The following is a 25,503-nucleotide window of genomic DNA, read 5'->3' as shown; positions in this document are numbered from 1 at the left end:
CAAGTTGAACGGCCAGAAATATAGATATAATGTCCCTCGACACTAAAAATCGAAATTTTAAACTCTGCCATTTCCTGTCAGCAGCAACATGAACTCTCAAATAATAAGGCGTCTTGCAGGTTTGCTCATTGCACATTTTCCTGCAATGTGCAAGAGCAATTCTCTACTTTTGGAGACATGGTGTAATCCGTCTAGACAGCTACTTGAGCCGACGGATGTCATGGAAGATTTGCACTCGGGACAATCCTTATAAATATGTTTTATTTGTAGATTTTCGTGTAAGCCAACTAGAGAGGGTTCCTGAGTTCAAGAGCTCTTCATTAGTTTTAATCTAAATTGCAACAGCAGTTCATAAATTTATAATGAAGATAAAAAGTACAAACGTAAGTTAATATATTAGCTTGATAAAATACACTACATATTTCTCCTTTTAGCAATAATCTCAGCTCGAAGCAACTGAATATATTCCTTTTGTTCCTCACTTAAATTGCTCACATCCATCATCATAATCTTCATCTCTTCATGCCTTTCTTCGAGCATAATCCTCCTTTCTTCAACTTCCCGTCGAGCTTGTTCTTTCCTTTCTTCAAGCTGAATCCTCTTTTCTTCAACTTCCAGTTCCTGCGTAGCGATCATCAACTTTTGTTCTTCAATCTTCCTTTTGTGCTCATGCATCTTGAGCTTTTCAACCTTCCAGTTACAACTGAAATCACTTCGAGGCATGTCATCTACTCCCTTCCATTTTCCTTTGTTTTGTCTCTCCTTCACTGCCTTATTCCTCATTGGCTTCTCAAGATCAATGAATGTGCCAGAAGGAGTACAATCTTCGGCTAAGTTCACCGAAGTAGGCGTAGATGGAGAAGATATGGTGGTTGGCCTCTTTCTTCCGGCAACCCCATTTGTTTCTAGCCACTTCGGGTGGTGTCTCAATATATTCCAACAATGCTCGTACTTGAAATTGCTCCCAACAATTTCTCGATACATAGTCTTCGCCTTTTGAATCTGCATATACTATTGAACAAAGAACATCAAGCGAAGAAGGATGTGAATTTCAATATAGGTATAGGCACGAATTTCAATATATAAAATTTTCCTAACCTTATCTTGTTCATTAAAACCCGGAGGGCATGAATTTTCAACTTGAGCTACAAACCCCATGAATTTATTCACCGCTTTTTGGATATCTGCATACCGACACACCAACGAACGTTCTGTACGCTCACTACTCAATCCCGTGATATTTTCATAATAATTGTTGGCAACCTTAGACCAAAAGGTTTTCCCTTTTTGGTCCGTCCCAACACTTGAATTCATGCTTATGTTAAGCCAAGCAGAGATTAACGCAATGTCTTCATCTGTGCTGAAATTTCCTAGTCTTTTTACTTTCCTTTGCGTTGTCTCTGTTTCAGCCGTGATTGGTGAAGCTTGACCATTGGTTGGCACATATTGAGATCCAGTCATGGTATCACCATCTAACAAGGCATCGAAAAAAAGTTACCACTACCAGGGGAATCCATTGCTGAAAAGAAAACGGAACATAATGCTATCAATATCAACAGCCCAGCACTAATGGAACTAAAAAAAAGCTCCATCAAGAGGTTGCACGTTGTAGCTAAGATATCATCATATGGTATAAAAAATAGAACAGCAGAAGGTCACTGGTTAGAGCTGTACATCACTGCGTCTTTTTATAGCAATTCCAAATTTTTAAAACAGTCGCAAGTAAATGATACCATACAAATGGGAGGACATACAAGTATGTGAAACAAAAGAGATACAGAAGCAGCTGGTAACTGGTTAGCTCTATATCAGCACATATCATATGCACTGACAGTATGGTGGAACCAGGAGAGTGAGCATGAGAAACTTAAATAATTCTCACAGATATTTTCTTTTCCACTTTCACGAGTAATATAGTAGCATTAGCTTTCAGCAAAGATTAAAAGGATAAATATTGATGATATGTTTCATAAAGCTTTTCATTTTTTGTAGTACTAAATCCCAAAACTCCGGAGAACACTTGGAAAACTGGTTTAATTTAAGAAGGAACTAGAACTACTTGGAGAGGATAGGGTGATGGATAGAGGGTTTGGGAGCAGTCCACGATTGGGCAATAGTTCAATTTCAAGAACTTCAGATGCTCTAAGGAGTTCTACTAGCTCATCCAAAGCAGCTTCCGTCTCCTCCATGGACCATGTATATTCAGGAAAATTAAAGCTAACAACAACCAAATCTACACACATGCCCACATTACAAATGCACGCACGTAAACATTAGTGAACACATTACAAAATACATGCATGCATGCATGTTTATTTTACATACTGACTCTGACTACAGATGCCACTGTGAATGCTCTAAGCCAATTATCCAAAAACTGGTTGAGAGTAGATTTTTGGTTATGAACGGTGTTGCCAATTATTGAAATTCTTTATTCACTGAAAGTGCCTTCTTTCTTTTCCAGAGAAAGCCAGGAAAGAATGTAGCACCAAATTGAAACCAAGTATTTTTCAGATTATAATTAATAGTAACAGCTACATTACTTAAATTTCATATGAAAGCAGGGGAGCTACAATGCTTCGTATTAGAAGGGACAGATAACCACTTTGTTAGAACGAGCAATTCTCATCTAAAACTATGCACTTTGTTCATCAAAGAACATACATTTCCAAATTACAGACCACCTCAGGCAGCACAGAAGTCAAGCGTTAAAAGTCTTCCCAAGAAGTATAACAGGGACGGTGAAAGCAAAGCAATCAAATTGGAGAAACAAAGGAAAAAAGTACCGTCAGTTTCCAAGCCAATACGACATTGAATTTGGTCTGTAGGGCCGGCTTCAAGGTCAATCTCGCTAGGGTCAGCCATCGCCGGAGGATTGATAAGAGTCGATGAATCTACGTGATCAGCCATGGAAACTGACGCCCGAGAACAAGAAGGATAAGTATAAACAGTTGTTTCAAGAAATCAGAAAGACCGGTTCGCGAATTTGAATTTCATGGAGAAAAACCCTAAATCCCTTCAATTCTTCACCCTCTCCCTCTCCCTCTCCCAGTCTCCCTCTCTCACTGGTGTAAACATAAACAAGAGTTGATATTTTGATGGGCTTTAACGTAAGTTGCTAAGTCCAGCCTTTTAATTCCCATCTGGGCCGTGTTGGTAAAGCCTAAACTGGGCCTAAACTGGGCTGGGCCCTCCTACAAGGGGCCGGTCCGATTTTGTAGGTCATCAAAAGTATTTGATAACGGATAGAATAATGCTTGAGACCCCCAAAAAATGACCCTTAAAAGATTCTCATTTAATGTGTAGTGTTGGATATGAAGTGGACCCTACATGTGTGTTTTTAAGCAATGACTATTTTAATGTCATATGGATTTGAGAACTTTTGGGGGTCTCTAGCATGGTCCTAACAGATAATGCTTGAGACCTCCAAAATTTGATCCCCAAAAGTCTCCCATTTAATGTAGAGTGTTGGATGTGAAGTGAGTATTAAATGTGTGTTTTTAATTAATGATTATTTTAATGACACATAGATTTTGGGGATATTTGAGGGTCTTTAACATTGGAGAATGAGTGAAGTCTCCTTCATGTATATACACATATAAACTCTTATTATATCAATCTATATATATATAACTGAGGATCCACAAGGTTTCTCCTTAATTCATGGTGCCATGTGGACGTCTTTACAAAAAAGCCTATATAGATAAAAGAAAATTTTAAAATAAATTAGAAAACTTTAAGACCCACAACCACACACATAAATATATTACAAAACTTTAATATCCACAACCACATTCATACACTTTAAGACCCACAACCACACTCATACAATTAATAGTATTCAAATAATTTTAAAATTATATTGAATTGTATGGGAATTTAATGTTTCATAGGAGTGGTTTGATGTTGTTTTGGTTTTTCAAAGGTCATGTATTGCTAATTATGAGAGTCTTTTGATATTACTCAATTAATGAAATTCATTTGTAGTATTTAGTTTGAAATTATTTTGTGTGTTTTTGACATTAATTACCATCATTTTGTGGGAATTTTTGTGTGTTTTTGATGTATTTTGTTGATGTATTGTGCATGTTTAGAGTTTGGTCAAGTTTAGTAGTCTGTTTGGATTGCAACATACACAACATGAGAGGCTTTTCTCATGCTATATTGTTCTAATGTGTAAGTAAATTCAACCCATTTGGTATTGGAACATGTAAGTGGTGACAGGAAAGCACGGTAGAATTCAATGAGTTGTTGAAGGTCAAAGTGATTATAGGCACAAATCTACCAGTCATACATAACATTTCAAAAATATAAATTCAAAAATCTTATTCTAAAAGTATTAAGAATTTTATTCCAAAAATATCATTTCAAAAATACTACTTATGTTACATTGTACTTCTCGATATTAAATGTCACTTTGTAGAGATTGTTGTACTAACCATACAATATTGTCTCATAAACATGTCTTTAGTGACCTATAACACTTTGTAGATATTAGCGACGCAAATAAAAATTGATAAACTCCTAGCATACTTATTCCTTACGCATCAAATTTCTTACGCCCTATTAGAAATTTTTTTTCTTAGTAAATTAAAAAACAAGTATTGTACATATTTTATCTTCATCTCACAATCATCTCTATTTTCTACAATTAAAGCTCTACTGCTCTTCATGTTAACAAAGTATCGAAAGACTTCCACACATCTCTATTTTCCAATCAAAATATGTGCCGCGCGAAGCGCGGGCATGCAACTAGTTATATTATATAACTAAAGAAATTTAAGTGATTTGAGAAATTTTGACTCTAATGGCCTTGGAATTGTCAAATCATTTTTAATCCAACATTAGAGCATCTCCTATGATTATCTAGTTTGAAATACTCTATATTATCTTAATTTTTGTGCATCATCAAATGTCAAGAGCACACCCACAATGACACACTTGAAATATTAAGCCTGTCATTTACAAGATTTCTAAGTGTGAAGAGAAAAAAATGAGAAAGAGGGCATGCTGTCAATCAAATAATGTTGTGTGGGTCCCATTTATACACTATTCATTTTTTAGAGTACATTCCTTAATTGGAGAGTGGAGAAATTCACCAAATTCTTTTCAAGAGCTAGTTTGTCCCCATTATGATGCTTTAGCACTACACTTTTAAATAAAATACAATTTGGAGTGTTTAATATAACATCCATTGAAGTTGCTATCCGCTCATCTAATTACATGACTTTAAGACCATCATCTTCTATTAATAATAAACAATTTGATATTGAAATACCCAAAACGCCCCAATCTCAAAAGGCAGGTGAAAACAAAACTCAAACCTAAACTTCATCGATAAGGAAGTCAAGTAAACATCAGTGTTCAGGGTTAAATTAACTAACCATGGTTGGTTAAGCAGACAGGACTCAGGAGACGTAAGAATAAATGCAAATCATTAAACGATAATATTTCAAAAATAAAAGAAGTTTATTAGAAACCCCCACTTGTCTTTGCTCTTAACGGGCAGCCCGAACCTAGGATCTGTTTTTTTTTTGGTTTAACCCTGCCCGACTGCCCGAAACATGACTGAGAATTTACGGGCAGTCGGTCTCCAGTACTGCTTCTGTGACTCTCACCCTTTCTCTCGCGTATCGATATTTTTCTATATCTTGGAGTCTCTGTGTCTCTACGATCACGATCCAACGGTCCAAAATGAACGGAATCCTTTGCGCTTGTTTCATAAAGTTTTAGAGCCTGCAGCTCTCAGATCCCGTCATTCTGTGCTCAGATCTCGTTTACTGGTACGGTTTCTCTCCTTGATTCGCTTCCTTTTGCTGTTGATTTAGCTGTTCTTCGCAATTCTCGGCTAGATTCCTTTCAGTTTCTGTTCGATTTCGAATTTCTCTACTGATTAGAGTAGAAGTTGTCTGAATTTGACGTTCCTTAGCTCTTTCGGTGTGTTCTCGGCCGAGTTGTTCGAATTTACTCGTTTTCAGCTGGTTTGCTACATTTTTCACATTTAGCTCCTTAATTTCGTGGAATTTCGATTACTATTTTCGGCAATCGACTACTGAGAAGCTCGCTTTTCGAAGTTCAGGATTCTCTTGACGGTTTCGATTATGTGAAGTGTCGTTTCTAGCTGTTTCGATTGAGTGAATTTTCTTTTTCACGGTCGCCGGCAGTTCTTTTCTTCTCTGAAAGCAGCTTTTTGTCTTCTTCTCGCATAATATCTGGCACTTCTCCACAAAAAAAAAAAAAAAATCTTAACAGAATCTAATAATTCCTTTTAAATTTTCAACTGAGGCAAGCTTGATTAATTTGTTTAAAATTTCAGTTGTTTGGTCTTTAGCGTGAGCACTGTTTTAGATCTAACGGTTGAGAGGTCCCATGGCAGAGTGGATCTGACGATCGTGAGTTTTTTTCTTCTGTTTCTGCTTTGCAGGCTCGTTTGTCTCAAAAGATGGAGGCGAGTTGCGGTCAAGTGGCAGTTACGATTAGTTACGGCGCGCTATTATGCGCTGGGGAGGCGTTAGCGACTCTGCTGCTGTCGGCTATAGTCACAAGCCGATTTCTGGCTCAGGTAAGTGGCTCGCTGAGCTGAGATGAAGATTTTCATTTTCTCGATATTCCAAAAACCCAATTTATACTCCTTTTGATCTTGTTTTCTTGCTTTTCTGATTTTTTCTCTGAGGATTTGTCTGCTCTGTATTAGACTATTAGCCGCTGTTTTTTCCCCCCTTCTATTAAAGCCTTTTTTGTTGTTTTTGTTGTTTTTGTTGATAGCCGATCTGCTCCAGTGGGGCTTGATTGGTCTATATGGCTACCTTTCTCGTTTTTTGCTTTCTCGTGCTGCTAACATGCGCCGATTGTGTTAGTTCTACGTATGCTGCGTGCTACACGTGGGGTTGGCGGATTTGAAACGGGCGGATTATACGTCGTTTCGTTGGAAAATATAAACACGCGCTTGTTGCGCGTGGGACATGAGGGAATATCACCATTTCAAAGAATCCGAAAAATAATGAAGGGGAAATTTTCTAAAAAAGAAATATGAAATACGAATATTCGGTGGATAATGCTTCGGCATCGTTTCATACCATTTTATTTTATGACACGTGTCGTACTTTTTATTTTATGCTAAAATTATAAAATATATTACTTTATTTGCTTTGTCCCAACGGTACCGTCTATGGTAGTGGTAGGTGATTTTGTTTATTTTGTGTTTTGTTTTTTTTTTGCCCTTTTTATATATATGGGTGTGTTTGTTTCCACTGTTTTTATATTTCAATCTTTACATCCTTTGAACTCTGACCCAGTCAACTGGATTATTTATTTTGTTTATTGTTTATGATATAAAAGGAACAACATGGGAGTAAGCTATTAATAAAAAGAAAAAATAATAATAATTACTGAAGTAGCACTTGTTTCAATAATCTGAATATTTTTTTTCAGTGTCTGCATTATGTCCCAAAATGTTCTAATCTAGGATTCATAAAATGTTTCACACTTTCACCTACTGGTGGACAAGGGCATCATTCTTTTCTGGTCGTGTCATATTCTTCCGCCACTAAGGTTGTCTGGTTGTCGTGTCTTTCTTTACACAAAGAACAACCCAAGAACCTGACCTAGTTGTGTTGTACACACTTAGAATGAACTACTGATTTTAGCTAAACTGGTGAGCCTTCTGCCCTATTATCTTGGCTTTTATTATAATCATAACGTTGTAGTATGCGGGAGTGACATGAACCATATTTAGGAAATGCCCAATAAATAATCATTGAATGTCATCTATACTTGATCTGTCTTTTTGTTTGCATATTGCAACTGAGGTACAACTATGTCATGAATCATTAGTCTGAGCATCTGGAGTAAATTACACACCCATGGCCTGTTACAGCATGTGCTTGAAATGAAATTGTTTCAGGATCTTGTTGGTCCATTGAAGACTCAGAAACCTAAAATGAAGGGGGACCCTGCTGAAAGTCAAGCCAAGCTAAAAGATGCTGAAGGGGACGATGATAATGATGATGGGGATGACGACAATGATGGAGATGGTGGATTTGGAGAAGGTGAAGATGTGTCTTCTGAAGATGATGGAGGAAACTTTGGGAAAAACCCTAATGGCAACAAGAGTAACTCAAAGAAGGGTCCAGGTGGTGGCGCAGGCGATGTTGAAGAGAACGGGGAAGGTGAAGAAGATGATGATGAGGAAGAAGACGGTGAAGATCAAGAGGATGATGATGACGACGATGAGGATGATGATGAAGATGATGGGGATGAGGAGGATGAGGAGGAAGTTGAGGAGGTGGAGAATGAAGAAGAAGAAGAGGAAGATGAAGATGAGGAAGCTCTCCAGCCTCCGAAGAAAAGGAAGAAGTAGACCAATAGTGGACAATCTAGGATAATGTTTAATGTATTGAGAACCTTATTTCCCTTGCAAGATTAGAGAACTGAACAATTGCTGAGCTACCAAAGCAATTGGATTTAGAAAGTCCTTATGATTCAAATCAAGAACATGTGATGAGTTACATTCAGTTAGATGATTTGGTAGAATTAATAAAGCTCCTTAATGCAGTTAATTTGCATTGAAGGTGTTAATGGAAACCCATCCTACCTAAAATGGGCTGGTTTTTGTTAGAACCATAAATCGTCGTTCACATTAATCAATGTTGATCACAAATCAATAACAGATATTATCTAGCCACCATTATTTCATTCTTATTTTATATTTCCAAATACAGTCCATGAAGGCCTAGGCCCTAAAATGAGCAATTATGGCTGGCCCAACAGTATACCAACGTCGTCGACATCATACCCTCACGTTGAGGACATCGAGCGCCACACCTATAAGTCTATAACACAGATCCCCATGACCTCAAACATAAGCCATATCACCTCCTCAGATCCTAACCTTCCTGCATCTAACACAGCCCGATATCACTTGCTTAGAGCATCCTTAGTAATAAATTAAATATCCAGTATTTCAAAATCATTCTCTCTCTTTCCTTTCACCTATGTGGCACAATTTAATCCGGTGAGTGGGTTCCATAATAAATATTATTCATCAACACATTATACATTCCAACACTCTGCATTTATTTTCTTTATTTTCTCTCTCTTTCTTTTCATCATCTCTCTCTTCCTTTCCATCTTCTCTCTCTTTCTTTTCATCACTTCTCTATTCCTTTTAATCTTCTTTCTCTTCCTTTTCATCACATCTCTCTTCTTTTTCATCATCTCTCTTTTCACTATTCATCAACTATATATATTTCAATTCTCAAGTATCATTTCTCCATAACTAAATTTTCAAGTGTCATTTTTCATCTATTGTGTGCATGTAGCGTTATACTTATCAAAAAAGTAACATTTCAAGTACTTGAAATACACTCCATTATACCCATTGTGAACATCTAGCACTTAATTTATCAAGAAAGTATCATCTCAAGTACTCCAAAATCATCCGATTCTGGGTGCTCTTACCTGGTCATATCTCTTTAAGCTTCTATCCCGTCAATCACCTCGTAATCTTCCCAAGACATCCACCATTTATGATGACAAATTCAAAACAGCTCATCTCTCTTGATAAAAGGACTAAATCACATGGATTTGCACTGACACAGGTCTAAAATACTCTAAACCAATCAAATTTCCAAGATCTCTAAATTGGACGTTATGAACCAACCTCTACTATAAAAGGAGGATTTTTTTTTTTTTTTTTGGATTCTAAACACTAAATTTTCCCCCACAGTTTTACAACCCACTTTATCCTTGATGGGTGGCATATGAGATTAATAATTTATCATCCAAAATCACTTCTAGTCGATTTATTCCTTGTGTTTAAAATGTGAAAGCTTGAAAAGGCAAATTAACTGTTCCACCTGATTGAAGGACATTCCCAGCAAGCCAGGACCAAAAAACTATCCTCCAATAAGACATTAATATGAAGACCTATCTACTTCAGAAAAACTATCAAATCCGGAATACAATAATCATACACCCCCAAAAACCTAATCCTCCAATAAGACATTGACAATTTCTCTTACTTTGCATTTATCTCTTTCTATACTATTTCCCCACTTGGCAGCATCTTCCCTGTGACTCCATAACCCACTTATTCAAATTATCTGTCTTGGTAAACTCTTCACAGTTTTCATTCTCTCTTATATTATCTGTTTTGGGCAACTCTTTACAGTTGCATTTTCTACAAGAAGATACAAACAGTGTGGTGGCAGAAGAAGAGAGAGATGAAGGGTGAGGAGAAGAAAGAAGATCATGTAAAATCTTATTGATTGCTTGTGACCCAAACGGGCAATAGAGAATCAGTTTAAATATACATGAGCAGCTCTGTTATCAGCTTGATATACAGTGATGTCACCAAAATAATAGTAAAAGAAAAATGTTACATTATTCAAGTTTGAACTTTGAACTAAAGAATGAAAATCGCCATTTTGATAATGTTCACCAAGCAAATACCTTGACTTCCATTAAAAAAAAAAACTTAAATCGCTGTTATGTAAATTATGATAATCTGATGTGTGTGCTCCAACAATTGACCCAAAATACCGACTCGCGCTTCATCAAGGTATAGTGATTGACCACCACATAAGAACAATAGGGCAGAGGTTCCTTGGGGAAAGAATTAGCTCATAGCCATTCATAAAACCCACAATGCACAAAAGCAGAACAAATAAAGGAAAATAATACTACAAGTAACATCAAGTTGGGATGCCATCACTAAGACAAGATAATAGAACATATCATGCAAAAAGATACTATCCACTCTCTCATAGCAAAATTTCCCGCATTTTATTAGAAGACCCAGAAAGATAAGGAAACTGGAAACAAGATATCACAATCCCAAAAAAAAAAAAAACAAAAAACTCATATTAAATGTCAAAGAAAAAAAATAGAAATACCAAAACCAAAGCTGTAAACACAAAACCGAAATTTAAATTTTACAGCTCTGTATCAGTTTAATATACAGTGATGTCACCAAAATAATGATAAAAGAAAAATGTTACATTATTCAAGTTTGAGCTTTGAACTAAAGAAGGGATAAGTACGAAATTTGTCCCTCTATTTTGCTCTTTCGTTCAAAAAGGCTCCTAAACTTTGTTTTGAATCAAAAAAACTCTTACACTTTGAAAAATGATACAAGTGACTAAGTGAACCCTTCTATCAATCTCCCATTAAAAAAAAACTTTGATGTAACAATTAAGTGCACTTTTTTTTCTTATTTCCTACGTGGTATACATGTAGACGTAACCTATAAAATGATGACACATGACATTTTTCTTTCACACTTTCAAAAAGCTGTTGTGCTTGTTAAACACCAATTGTATTTTAATTGCATTAGCCATAAATGGTTCAAAAAAGCCCTCTACTTTTGAGAAAGGGACATTTAAGCCCTTTAACTTCCCCTAAATGGCTCAAGTAAGCCTTATTTCAAGATAACACCGTTAAAACATAAACAAATGGATCAAGTTAGCCTTATTTCAAGATAACACCGCTAAAACATAAACAGATGCACTCATAGCTGCTGCAACATACAATCCAATATCCAAACTGATTCCAAATCAAGCATAAATAGTTTAGAGTAAAATAGATCCAACATAAAGACAAATAAGTCTAATTCAACACTAACACATATCAAATATAAATTCAGAATCCGTAGCTACTAATTCTATCCCAAATTTAAGCATGCAGAATCCATAGCTAAATGGCTCCCCCATATCCCTCATCCCTTGATGTCTTGTTCTTGTTTTTGTTGTTCTGCCCGCCACGATCAATAACCCTTGAGATACTTGTTCCAGGCTACAATATCAAGGAAAAGAAAGAGAATTCAGTTAAGTGAATGTATATGAAAATATAGAAATAATATGCACTTACATTCAGTATTGAACAACCAGTATCAGGGTTGATGTATAGCCCAAGTCCAGTTAGCATTGTCCTCTTCCTCAGCTTGGTCTTAGGTCTGCAATTTTTGTGAAAAGGACTAACATATGTGGATGTGCCAGTTGCCATGGGATTACTTGATTGTCCCTGAACTGATCTTTGAACTGTCACATTGGTTCTTTGGGATGCTTGAGCACTAGCTCTCACTGAGTTGCTGCCCACTGACAGTAACCTCACTAGTGCCTTGGCTATTGGATGCACTCTTACCTGGACAATCTTTGTTCCAAGCATTGTGACCTTTCCTTTTACACACCTTGCAAGTCATACTCCGCCCTTCTCTTGTCAACTTGGCTTTACTCATAACTTCTTGTGGTTCCTTTCTCCTCTTCTTCTTTGGTCTCCCAGGCATCTTTCTTAATTTTGGAGGAAGCAATAGGTCTTGCAGAGACTTGGGCCACATGTTTTCACCTCGGATTGGCTCAATAGGAAATTGATATGCCCTCAGATATGTAGTTGTCCTATACCAAAGATTAACATAATCTTCAGCTCTCTCTCCACTGTCATGGATGGCACGTATGGCATGAGCACATGGGATACCAGAAAGTTCCCATGCCCCACATGTACACACACCATCTCTCAGTCTTACAACAAACTGCCCCCTCCCACATTTCACCTCATAACTTCCACCTCCATTCCACTTAGCCACCCAAATATGACTCTCCTTCACATTTTCCTGCAATTTCTTATTAATCAGTGGACCAAAATCATGCTTCCATGAAGACACCCCTAATCTTTTGTCTCTAATTCTTCTCATAACTGCCCTTTCAAGCATAGATATGATAGATTTACTCCTAGCTTCCACGATTGTGCCATTAAATGCCTCGCAGAGGTTGTTGTCACAAGAGTCACATCTAGGCCTAGGACTGAAGAATGCCTTGCACCAGTATTTTGGATCTACCAGCTTCAAATCTTTGGCAGCAGCTGAATTAATTTTCACAATATCTTTGTACCTCTCCTCAAAATCAGTCTTATTTGTAGACTTGGCAAGCGTCCAGAACAATTTCTTCAAATGTCTTCCAGGGTGTGTCTTGCACCAATTGGCATACAAATGTCTACAACAAAATCTATGTTCTGCTTTAGACCATGTGTAAGCAACTGCAGCTACCAAACCCTGCATAAATTAAGGAAATCTCAGTTTATGACAATATTTAATGTGCAGGAAATAAATAAATTCCGTTGATTGCAAGTTGCAACTACATACCTTTTGTCTGTCACTGATTATTGTCCAACCTTCTCCATCAGCAACACCCAAGTCCAGCCTCAACAAATTCAGGAACCATGTCCAAGTCTCTGTGTTCTCAACAAGTACCACAGCCCATGCCGAAGGGAACATCTCGTTATTCCCATCACGGCCAATTGCAGTTGACAGCTCTCCTTTCACTAACCCCTTCAGAAAACAACCATCCACCCCCAACACTGGTCTACAACCACTCAGAACACCCCGTTTGCAGCTCTTAAAACAACAATAAAAAGCTTTGAATAAAGCATAATCATCCTCATTCTGCCTATCAGTCAATGTATCAATAGTAGTACCAGTGTTTGACACTATTAGCTCTTCAGCATAATCTCTAAGCTTTCCATACTCTTTCACACAATCTGCTTCCAAGTCAGCTAACACACACCTTTTCAACCTTTTACATTGTTGCATTTTCACATCTAATGATAAACTTTCATCAATAAAAGGCTTTAGATACCTTAACTTAATGTCAGGATGTGCAGCAATGAATCCATAGAACTTATTGTATAAAGACTTTGAAGTTAACCTTTTCAAACCCCTCTTTTGTTCACAACTGTGCTCACTGATATAAGTTTTCACCTGAAAACTATCAATGTCTCTACTGTACGAGGCAAATATTAACCATGGACAATTAGGAGATCCCCTACATTTAGCTCTACACCTAGTCGGTTCATTCTTGGTGAACCTTATATCATGCCTAGTCATTATGGCATAACTGCTCACAGCATCTTTAAAATCAGCATTACTATCGAACAACATCCTAAGCTCAAAGATAGGTATACCTTTTTGCTTTTTGAATGAAGGAAATTTCGTTTTTCTCCTGGCAGCATTCTCCCTCAGGTCAGGGTCCTCATCTGTGTCATCAATGTAGCTGTCAGGATCAGAAGATGATATGTAGGAACTCCGTGCCATATCAGATTCAATATCAGGATCTGCATCACCTTGAACATCAGTATTTTCACTATCATCTCCCTCTTTTCTGCCTAAACCAGCTGCCTTATTGCCACCACCATCTTCCTCACTGTCACTTTCATTCAGCAAAGCAACACCCCTCCAGCCCCTCCTATAGCTCATAATTTTTTCTCTTGCAGCAATTAGTTCTTCATCATCTGCAGATGATGTGTCTTCTGGCAAGAATTCTTCCTCCTTTTCACTGCCATGCCCACTATCAGAACTAGTATAATCCTGCAAAATTGATATCGAATTGTCTACTAAACTCAGTAACATATTCAGAACAACCAATTAATGATGAACAAAACCAAATTCAAAAACTACAAAAATACCCACCTCAATCTGGGTTGGAGTAACCCGAGTAGCTCTCTTCTTCCTCATCACCATTTTTGGTTCAATTAAACAGGATCTGTACATTTAAGTTCAATTTCAATGAATTATGAAAAAAACCCTAAACCTAAATCCACCCCCAAATTCAAAACTCTCCACAAATCTGAAAATCGATACCTAAAATCAAAACTCATAACAAAATCGAAACCCAAAATCAAAACCCATAACGAAATCGAAACCTATAACAAACCCAAAATCCCTTACCCCAAGATCGACACGCAAAATAAAAACTCAAAATACCCAAGATCGAAATCCAAAATCAGAGGGGGAACTCGAACCAAAATAGCGCCTAAAGCAAACCCAAAAACCAAAGACATACCTCTGTTCTTGTTGAGAACACAGAGAAAGCACCAGCATAGGAACTTCGATTCTCCCCTCTTTTGGATGTTTTAGGTTTTGATAAATGTTTGTATAGTTGGCTTCCTCATCATTTTCATGTGAATTCTTTGTTTTTTTTTCAATGCCATGTCAGATAATTTGTGCCACATCAGCGTTTTTTAATAGGAGATTGACAGAAGGGCTCCCTTGTACCACTCTTCAAAGTGCAAGGGCTTTTTTGATCCAAAACAAAGCTTAGGGGCCTTTTTGAACCAAATAGCAAAGTAGATGGCCAATTCCATACTTAACCCACTAACAAATGAAACGCTTCATTTTGATATCGTTCACCAAGCAACAATTTTGACTTCCATTAAAAAAAATCTTAAATAGCTGTTAAGCAAAATATGATAATCTTATGTGTGTGCTCTAACACTTGACCCAAAACACATACTCAACCTTCATCAAGGTAGAGTACGATCAGATGCATTCCCTGATCGGGGTGTAGCAATGGATGTCGTAAGGAGTATTTTACAGCTTAAACCTATAATGCCTAGGTTGCAACAGTAGAAGTGTAGAATCCCCGCCTAATGCAGCAAGCACTCATTTTAATTTGTTAAAATAGGGAAAAGGAATCCAAAAAAGCTCTTGCCTTCACAGCATCTTCAAAATACTGTCTTCAGGGAGTTATTTGACAAAACTTAAAACATTTTGCCCCAGGGGAAACTTAAATATGGACTCCTTATCGTGTCAACTTACCATCCATTCATCCAAGACAGATCCAACCTAGCACTCACATCAAGGGAAGGGTGCTTTTTGTTCTCTGGGGTTGTGGAAATGAGAAATTCTGTTTCCTAAAAAAATTCTATCAATGAATTAACAGTAAATATACATGTATCATCTAGTAAAACATAACAATAACTGTTAGATGACCAAAAAAATAATACACTGTAACAAGCATAATTAGCACCAAAAAGAAAAGGAAAGATAAAAAGAAGAAACTTCTATTTTTTCACTGCCAATTGCTCATCTTCCTATTGGCTACAGTGTTGCGTAAAAACTAAACTGCAGGAAATATTGATACCCCCAACCGTCTCAAGGTACCCAAATACGGAATTCAATGTACAAAAATTTAACACCCCTCTCTCACTATCAAAACCATCTTTTTAAGCACGTTTAAATCATTTAGTCTTAAAAAACTGAATGGTGAAATGATAAATAGAGAGAGAGAGAGTGATTGACCACGGCATACGAACAATAGGGCAGAGGTTCATTGGAGAAAGAATTAGCTCATAGCCATTCATAAAACCCACAGTGCACAAAAGCAGAGCAAATAAAGGAAAAGAATACTACACATAACATCAAGTTGGGATGCCATCACCAAAACAAGATAATAGAACATATCATGCAAAAAGATACATTACTATCTCATAGAAAATTTTTCCGCATGTTTGTTAGAAGACCCAGAAAGATGAGGAAACCAGACACAAGAGATCACAATCCAAAAAAAAACTCATATTAAATGGCAAAAGAAAAACAAATAGAAAAATAGAAATTCAAATACCAAAACTAAAGCTGTTAACACAGAACCAAAATTTAAATATTCTTACAAGATAAGAAGGTCCATGAGAAACAAAGTGAAATACAAAAAGAGAGAAGTAAAAGAAAAGAAGTATAGGATGATTCTAACGACCTTACTAGAGCGGGATCAGTTCTACAGGATCATACCTCTGTGTCCTTAAATTCTAAGGAGGCAGATACCACAGGCTGGTGGATGATTCATGACCGTATGATCAGAGCATGACTAACAGTATTGTGGTTCACAAATCACAATAGCCGTAAGGATCATTCTCAGCCATTGATTAGGCTGAGCTGGCCACATGGTTATCTGACAGACTAACCCCTCTTTTTTATAATAGATAAAAAAAACAGCAAAACAAATCAAAAAAAGTATACGATGATACTAAAAAGATAGAAATTGAGACTGCCAAACTATCCTGCGATTGACCGACTCATGTAACTACAAACTGTGAAGTAAATTTAAACACACTAGTCCCCTGAGCAATTGATCCAGAACAACCTTCTAGATAGGCACACTTCAAAGGTGTAAGAATGCTGTACTGCAAGCTGAGCTGCAAATCATCTGCATGCGTGAAGAAGAAAATGGCAGCCAAAATAAATGAAAACTTGCCTCCTAAAATGAACTAAATTTAACTACAAAATGTGAAGAGATGTTGAATCATTTAGAAAATCAAATCTAAACAAAGGGCAATGGACTAGAAAAAATAAAAGCATTAGAAAAAATAAATGCTCATTGGATAAAATAGCATCTGATACAGGAATAATTTTATTTAGGGAAAAATATCATTGACAGAACAATTTAAAATGGCAAGGGTGATGTACATCTGCTTCCAAAAAAAATGTAAATAGTAAGCCAACGAGAAAAAAGAGAGAAAAACCAACACCCAGCGCACAACTGTTGTGGCTCTGGGAAGGAAAAAATGTTGGCAGCCTTGCCACCGAATCGGACAAAATGTTGCTTTCCTAAAAAATGTAACCCTCTGGTTGCAATAAAGCAACTCTATCACTGAGCCAAGTTTCGCCCTTAGAAAGTCAGTGTGAAAGTGGTCAGAAAAACAAGTGTAAATACACTAAAATCATGTAATTAACTAGCCAAATAACAAGTATGATCGTTCAATATTTGTTTCCCTTCTTTTGTTCACAAGCTTAAGGGTAAGGAGGAGTTGGTCAGGATGGTGAGACTGCTACCTAGTGGTAGTTGAGCTTCTCATAACTGGCAAAATAATTTTACGGTACCCAAAATCTTGCATGTTTTGGAAAATGATATTCGCATTTCACAATAATCTGCTCAGAAAAATACCAGGTAACTAGAATCCATGGCACATATGAAGTATGGTTTGGATAAAGGGAAGCATGCATTAGTTGTTTCAAGCTTTCAATATACAAAACAAGCCAATCATAGATCAAATTTCTGTATAAAAAGCAGCATACATTAGATGTTTCAATACACAAATCCAGCTAATCAAGATAACATGTATTAGAACATATAATAACATCCTACATATACCATAAAGAAATATTAAACATGCATAGATACTTAAGTTCACAACAATAAACAACTAAAAATCATAAAAGAAATCCATCTTAGATAACTCACACCGCATTTGTGAGGGGAACCCAGATAAAGATCCAGCAGACCCCTGAACTCGACCTGCTCCCATTCCTACAGCCAGTTGTCCACCCTGCACATTTGGATAAGCATGCTGCAATCCCTGACCCCATTCCTACAGCCAATAGCTCCTTGCACTGATTGACTTTCCACCCCTACTTGGCTTGTGGGCATCACAGCCTGGCCAAACATGCCTTGTCCCAGCACCCCTTGGTTCAATCCAGCCACAGCCATAGGGTTCATTAATCCAGCCATAGCCATAGGGTTCATTAATCCAGCCACAGCCATAGGGTTCATCAATCCAGCAGCAGCGGAATTACCTAGGAACCCACCATAGAATGATTAAGCCCTGGGTACTGCCCAAACAATGGCATTTGCTGCGCTGCTGCCAAGGCCGAAAACATCTGCTGCTGGTGTTGGGTCTGCCCCTGTACCTGTTGTTGTTTCTGTCCCGCCTGAATCGAATTCTTGTTCTTCCCATCCGCTGCCTTCTGGCAATGCAACTGATGCCCCTCGAATATTTTATATGGCTCCTCCAGCGCCTTTTTAGCTCCCGCCAAAGTTTTATAAACAAACAAAGCATAACCCTTTGACCTTACTGTGAGTGGATCAAACCCTAACGGGCCTGCCTCAATCTCTCCAAACCTCTCAAAGAACTCCCTAAGCTTCTCCGCTTCTATAGTCACCTGAACGTTCCTCACATAAATCTTCCTAGCTCCAATGGCGGCCGGGTCCTGATCCTTCCCAGCCGCATTCACCGGTCCAAAGGACGCCAGCTGATATGACACAATCCGGTTGTCAATCTTAATACTAGAATTCTCAAGTGCCTTGGAGGCCGCTTTTCGCGTCTTGAACAACACGAAACCATAGCCCTTGGCTTTACCAGTGGCGTTATCTGTGACAATATTGCAATCCTCAATCTCGCCGAACGGTTGGAAGGCGGAGAGGAGAGTTTGGCTAGTGGAATCCCACGAGAGGCCGTGAACGAAGATCTTGCGGTGGGAGACATCACCGTCGGCGTGGCGGCAGATGAGGGAACGGAGGGAGGCGTCGTTTATGGCAAATCCGGAGATGAGATCGATTAGCTGGTCCTTGGTGTAGGGTTCGAGTAGCTAAGCGAGGTCGGCGGTAGAGTCTGAGTCGGATTCTTCAACAGACTTGGTGTATTTGAGCCTTTTGTGAGTCTTCTTATCGTAGTGTTTTTCAGTGAGGTTTCGTTTATTGGGTTTCGGGGTTTTGGCCATTGGAGGAGACACCACAAAGATTTGGAGCCGAGGGGAGAGAGAGAGAGTATTTCGATAAATTGATGTCACCTACTGTGAACTCGTTCTTGTCTTGGCCCATTAAAGCTGCAAAGGACAACCCAACATGGCCTATTTGTCTATTTGATGACCCATAAAGTTATTGGGCCAAGCCCGATCCCATACTTGATAAAAGTAAACTTGTGGAGTTGCATTGGGTTCCAAAAGCTATTTGATGCATTTTGGATACTATTTAAAATTTTAAATAGTGGGCCTTGAAGATTGAAGTCATATCTTGCAATGCAAGACATCAACAGCAGGGAATTTGGTTTATAATTTGTGAGGTGAGGAGAAGATAAGTGCGAGGTGAGTCTAAGATGAGTATAGTCATATTTGGTATAAAATAAAGAGTGAACATGAGTATGAGAATATTAATAGTACAATTTTCATATTACCCTTTTTTTTCGTTTAGAAAATAAAACAATATTTTATAATCGGTGTAAAAGAGTCTTTTACATACATTAAAACCCATTCTCCCTTGTGGAGAATAACCATTCTCACCATTTTGGTGAGCTTGGCTATTCTCCATAAAAAAGAATAGATGGTTGAATAAGTTTGAGATTCCACCTTTCAAAACTCAATCAAACAAGAGAATATATTAATTTAACTCTCATCTCACCCTTATTCTCCCTCAAAACACCAACCAGATACCCCGTAAGAACTACAACTCAATCAGAAATTAAGAAAGTTAATTAAAAGCTTGTATTACCCACTTGCAAATACATTATTTGATCGATTAGCAAACTTTTAAGCACTCAAAAAGCTTTGGAAAAATATGATTATTTTACACAATCGTCTTGGAGCTAGACATCCAATAAAAATGGTTACTTAACACACATTTAGAACAACTTGATTATTATTTATTGATGATCTTAGGTTAAAAGTATAAAAGAATTTTTTCGGTTGATCAATATATTTTTATTTTTTATTACCGAGAACGACATCATATAAGTTTATCTTTTAGATATTCTATATGAGTCCAAACTAGGGTGTCAACCTCACAGATTGATCAATATATACATATTAATATCAAGCATTTAATCTTCTCTTTTTGGATACAATCTATCCCTTCTATCCAAAAATTCTAAAACTTTTTGATATATATATATATATATATATATATATATATAGATACATACATATATAAAAAAAGTAGAAACAATGTAGGGTATATATTGTATTAATCAGCATAATTAATAGGTTGGGTGGGTGGCCCCCATATTATATTTTTCAAAACAAAATTCAAAGTATAACCAAGCAAATAATATTTTAAGAATATTAATTAAAATGGGTATGAAAAAATTATTATCAACACAAAATGGCATCCCAAAAATTGGATGGAGAATATAATAATGTGTATTCATGATTATTCAATAAATGGAACTCCAAAATAAACAGTGACACCATTGCTAGCCATTCTTAGTGGCAAAAGCACTTTGGATTGCACTACCATAAATCCATAATCCAAAATAGGGAAAGCAAATGAAGAAAAAAACAAGTCTTTGTGTGGTGTTTATTTTCTTTATTCAAACAAAACACTAGAGAGAGAATATTATATGAAAATGAAAATCACTAAAAGAGAATCAACCAACCAACACTAGGCACCACCACCATTGTTGATATTTTAAACGTGGTAATATAACGTTTGGTCACTAAAAAATATGACTCAGTTCAACTCAACCATTCAAAAGTTTCAACCTGAGAACCCAAAGTTGAAAAATATTTCAATAAACACACACGGACAGATTTTTCACTGTTCGGGAAAATTTCTTAATTTGATTTTTTTATCCAAAAATTTCAACTTTCGATTCCAAAGTTGGACCGTTTTCAATGACCGAGTTAAACTCTGCCATATTTTTCAGTGACCAAAAATTACATTATCTCCACTTTATACACGTGCATACATCCACAATATCTAACCTAATTATTATTCAAGTTTGTCTCCCCCCTCCACTTAATTCCTTAATCTAAACTATCCAAGTAGATAATCCACATTTCCACCAGGGAGCCAAACTCAGCTGGCCAGGAAGGTAGTGTCCCTTTTGTGTCTTCGTGTGAGTGTGGTGTGTGATTGCATGCATATGTGAGTGTTCTTGTACGTACTTACCTAAAGAAGATGATAATCCACACCTTACATCACAATTTTTTTAGTACAATTAACATATAGCTTCATATTTTTAGTGACGTCCTTTATTAGATCTCTCATGCACCAAGACTTGACTCACTATCCTATTTAAGATTTTAGGTAGCCAATGACTTGCTGATGAAGTGATCTCCAAATCTACATTTTAAAGCAAATAGATAAAGAGAGGTTTTTTTAAAAAAATAATAATCTTTACTTCATATACATTTTAGGTAATCTACATTTTAGGTAATTGCATGTCTTATACTTCATATAATTTCCTTGGTATTTTCATGTATATGTATTTTCTTGAAATAATTTTTAAATCATATATGGGTTGCCAACACAATGAGTCAATTCTCAATGCCAATAACCCCTCAAACGAGATGGTTAAGACATATACTCGAATTAAGTTATATATAAGTTTGAACCCCACTCGCTTAACGACATAAAAAAAAGAGTCAATTCCCAACTGAAAGAATTTATTCAAAACCAACTTAATCATCCTTTGGAGGTTTTGCTATTGTGAAAATTTTGAGGGCCTAAATTAATCAATCCTCTTAGATATGGATAAAGTATAAAGTGGAAGGTATTTATATATTTTTGAAGTCTCTATTCTAAAGTGGGAGATAATCAATCCTCTTAGATATGGATAAAGTATAAAGTGGAACGTATTTATATATTTTTGAAGTTTCTATGCTAAAGTGGGAGCTACCTAGCTAGAGAGAGAAGTGGGGACATTTGACCCAAACATATAAGGGTGACATGCAAAATCAGCTTAGTGCATTAAATAGTAATTGATTCTTGTCAAAAAAAAAAAGAAACTGATTGGATATGTATATATATCTACCATTTAAAATCATAACGAGACATCTAGAAGTGGTGAATCATGACTTTAGCTTACCCTTATGATTTCTTGTCTGGATATATGACTTTCTAAAACCTATATTATTTGGACATACACATGAAATGATCATCATTGGCAAATTTCAATTAGTAGTTCCTAAATTTGTTATCATTATATAATTTTGCCATGGATGTGGGGCATAATTCCACAATCAACAATTTGTAAATGGGGCTATTGATAATCCTGCAAAACTCACAAAGAATGTTAGAGATTCTTCGGTCGAAGGGGTTCCGGCGAAGGAAACTCCTATGATCAAGTCAATCATGTATCTTTCTCAAGCATTTTCTCTAGTATTTGGTAATCAATTTTCATCCTCCTCGTTTTGGTGTGGGAGGTCTTCTTTTATAGTGGGGAGGTTCGGTTCTTTCATTCAACATATGAATCTCAAAAGTGAATGGATTCACAAGATTTATTTTAAGCATGTGCCAGAAGTAATCCTTGGAATTTGGTCTTTTCCAAGAGTGGTTTGAATGTCTCAGATTTACTATCATAAATGAATGTGGGTCTGAGGGTGAGTATGTAATGATTGATGGGATGTAAGCTGCAATGAATATTGGTCAAGGATTTGTATGATTTGCATCCGCGGTTGCGGTGGGAGTGCGGCTCGTATATGTGTCACTACGACACATACGGACATGTATGAAGTCACCACCAATTGATATTTATAGATGCAATTGGACGTCTGATAGTCAAGGCATGGTCTACATGTTTATAAGAGATTTGAGGAGTTTAGGGGTCTAGTTATGTGTGGAAAAGGTGTCAAGCACCCCACGACATCTGCCCATGATGGACGGTTACCATCCAAGATCTGGGGATTCCAAGTGTTGTCGTCGCTACAAGGGACAATATGTGTATATACATAATAAAATGCATGGGAAAAGGGGATTGGAGTCGGTCGGACCAATTTACACTCACAACCTGTACTACTCTATGGACATAGTGCACGTGGCTTTCAAATGAAGGCGCGGAGCCTTGCTGTCGGGGGATGTGTTTTGGTATATGATAACATCATATGTATGCATGATGTGGTGTTGACGTGAGAAGAGGTTATGATGTAATGCATGATTGAGGAGCTGTGAAAGATTGATGTACTCGTGAGACGCTGCCTATACCCGAGTGGGTGAATAGGGGACATGGTATGTATGCAATGCTTGTTAGATGTCGTCTATCATGATACTAATGTATGCAGAATATGAAGGGATGTATTGTGTGATGATGTGTGATGCATAAATGAGATATAAGACATGAAAGAAAGTCATACGTGAAATACGCATGTTTCTTAGTGGTAAACAGGGGATACGAGCATATATATTTCATGTAGGACATCGTCTGTTATGTTACAAATGAGGATGAGAAATTAATAGAAGATACCGTCCCATTTCCACCAAACCATTGAAGGTACTATCCCAACATGAAATGACATGCATTCAATCCGGTGACATGGATGATCACTTAGTGTAATACACATAGGACAAGTGTCGTGTAACTTGCGTTTATTGGAAAAAAGTCAATATTGCTTATGCAACTCTTTTAACACTTTTTTCCAATATAGGAAAAGAGACACTAATAAACAATTTTGAAAACCAAATTAGGTTGCCATTTGCCTCTGCTTCACATACTCAAGTCTCTCCAATTAAAGATAATTTTACTATTATTATTTTTGATAGTGCTTTGCATGGGTTGGTATCCATACAAAATCAAATTCATTTGATTAGGGTTTGTGTGTATTAATATTAATATTCAATTCAATGTTAATTTTATTTTGATGTATATATATATGCATTTAATTGGCTGGTAGATTTAATGGTTGAAATAAAAAAAATATATAAGGCGCTGTCCTAGAATTGAAAATCAAGAAAGTATGACGTAGTGAAATATAACATCTTGCCAATTGTACGGCTAATAAGTTTTTTTTTTTTAAAAAAATAATAATAGAATTTCAATGGTTTGAGATATTGGTGGGTGTGGATAGTGGGTAGAATCAGCTCTTCGCATCAGCATGAATAGAATCTCACACAAGGAATCCATAGATATGCATTACAATTTTTGATCATTATGTGTATGACCTATTTATATCCAAGTCAAAGTGTGTGTTGCACCGCCTATTTGATTACATATTTATACATATACATATATGAAGATTGAAGAGCAGACAAACTCTAAACCCTTAAATCAATATATATATATATATATATACATGATTTTTCTCCTCACATGTAAATCAAAAGTATAAACACGAAATCCAATAATTATAATAAACCACAACAAAAGTGGGAGACAAACATTTGTTGTGGAATCCGTTGCATTTATGGTTGAAAAACAAATTCAAAAAAATTCATTCACATGTGAGAATTGCTATATATATATGTATGATGTTGTTAGTAAAGAGACCATTTTTGCTTGCAATTCCATGGAACAATATAAAATTAACCCCTTATATGTATAATTATTGATTTTAGGGTTTGGATAAGCTTGGAGGCATATATTATTGGTCAAGAAATTGGATGCCTCAATATAAATAAAAGTATAAAGTACTGCTTTACAACTATAAAGATTGAGAATATATATATAATCAATCATTTTTCTATAAAGACATCCTTATTGAAGTTTATATAAATAGCTCGAGTTATTGGACTAGATTTGCAAGGAATAAAAAATCCGGATGGATTGCAAAAAATGGATGGATTCATGAATTTTTAATCACCTTTTACTCTCAGATGCAGCGGCTGAGATGAGAGTTGCATGAATTTTATATTTTACTTGCCGATTTATAGGGAAAAAACTATCTATATCTATGTATGTATGTATGTATATGGAGCATTAATTTTTATACAAGTGGCCATCATACAAGATTCCACATTCTGGAACCCCACAATACCTAAATTTCATGATGAACATTATTTACACCCTATTTTTATTAAATACACTCCAAAAATAAATTAAAATGAAGATTAATGAGATATATTTAGTAAAAAATGGAATGCAAATAATGTTGATCAAAATTCAAAGTAAAACTCGCCATAAAATAGAACTATTCGAGAGCCGTTATGAAAGGACGCAACGAGGCGCGTGCTCCCAACCCTCCTAACTTACATCCAGACAAACTCCCGCGACTAAAGCATCCACCCAAAACCCCCACGCGCCACCCTCTGCGTG

The 25,503-nt window shown here is 36.6% G+C and overlaps 2 protein-coding genes, 1 non-coding gene and 1 pseudogene across 16 annotated transcripts; 1 reads left to right on the top strand and 3 right to left on the bottom strand.

Moving 5' to 3' along the window:
• Positions 1 to 301: 301 nt before the first annotated feature.
• LOC120012046 (glutathione S-transferase T3-like) lies at positions 302 to 3,062 on the bottom strand. 3 transcript variants are annotated; one of them, XM_038863282.1, is made up of 3 exons: positions 2,787 to 3,062; positions 1,099 to 1,472; positions 302 to 1,002 (listed from the first exon to the last, which is right to left on the bottom strand). In XM_038863282.1, the coding sequence occupies exons 1-3, from the start codon at positions 2,908 to 2,910 to the stop codon at positions 415 to 417; spliced, it is 1,086 nt and encodes a 361-aa protein (XP_038719210.1). In that variant the 5' UTR covers positions 2,911 to 3,062; the 3' UTR covers positions 302 to 414. The 3 variants fall into 3 exon arrangements, with proteins under 3 accessions (XP_038719210.1, XP_038719209.1, XP_038719211.1); XM_038863281.1 differs by having other exon boundaries at positions 302 to 1,011; positions 2,787 to 3,059; XM_038863283.1 differs by having other exon boundaries at positions 302 to 1,011; positions 1,099 to 1,519; positions 2,787 to 3,035.
• An 8,421-nt stretch (positions 3,063 to 11,483) lies between these two features.
• LOC120012339 lies at positions 11,484 to 18,163 on the bottom strand. Of its 12 annotated transcripts, XR_005471251.1 has the most exons (7): positions 18,006 to 18,163; positions 14,459 to 14,531; positions 14,113 to 14,356; positions 13,954 to 14,025; positions 13,348 to 13,355; positions 13,136 to 13,311; positions 12,729 to 13,045 (listed from the first exon to the last, which is right to left on the bottom strand). XR_005471251.1 is itself a non-coding variant. In XM_038863724.1 (5 exons), coding segments are annotated over exons 1-5 (1,122 nt in total). In that variant the 5' UTR covers positions 18,131 to 18,163; the 3' UTR covers positions 13,178 to 13,309. The 12 variants fall into 12 exon arrangements, 8 of the variants coding, with proteins under 8 accessions (XP_038719652.1, XP_038719649.1, XP_038719654.1 ...); XR_005471250.1 differs by having other exon boundaries at positions 13,954 to 14,356; XR_005471249.1 differs by lacking the exons at positions 14,113 to 14,356; positions 14,459 to 14,531; positions 18,006 to 18,163 and adding an exon at positions 11,484 to 11,793 and having other exon boundaries at positions 11,869 to 13,045; positions 13,954 to 14,019.
• On the top strand, positions 16,516 to 16,725 carry LOC120013960. The gene has a single exon (XR_005471502.1). It is a non-coding gene; the product is annotated as a small nucleolar RNA U3 (small nucleolar RNA).
• A 138-nt stretch (positions 18,164 to 18,301) lies between the features above and the next one.
• On the bottom strand, positions 18,302 to 19,261 carry LOC120012558 (annotated as a pseudogene).
• Positions 19,262 to 25,503: the final 6,242 nt, after the last annotated feature.

Source organism: Tripterygium wilfordii, chromosome 13 (genome assembly GCF_013401445.1).
Source record: "Tripterygium wilfordii isolate XIE 37 chromosome 13, ASM1340144v1, whole genome shotgun sequence".
Classification (NCBI taxonomy): domain Eukaryota; kingdom Viridiplantae; phylum Streptophyta; class Magnoliopsida; order Celastrales; family Celastraceae; genus Tripterygium; species Tripterygium wilfordii.
The sequence above is the reverse complement of the archived record's forward strand: the minus strand, read 5'-3'. Positions and strand labels throughout refer to the sequence as shown.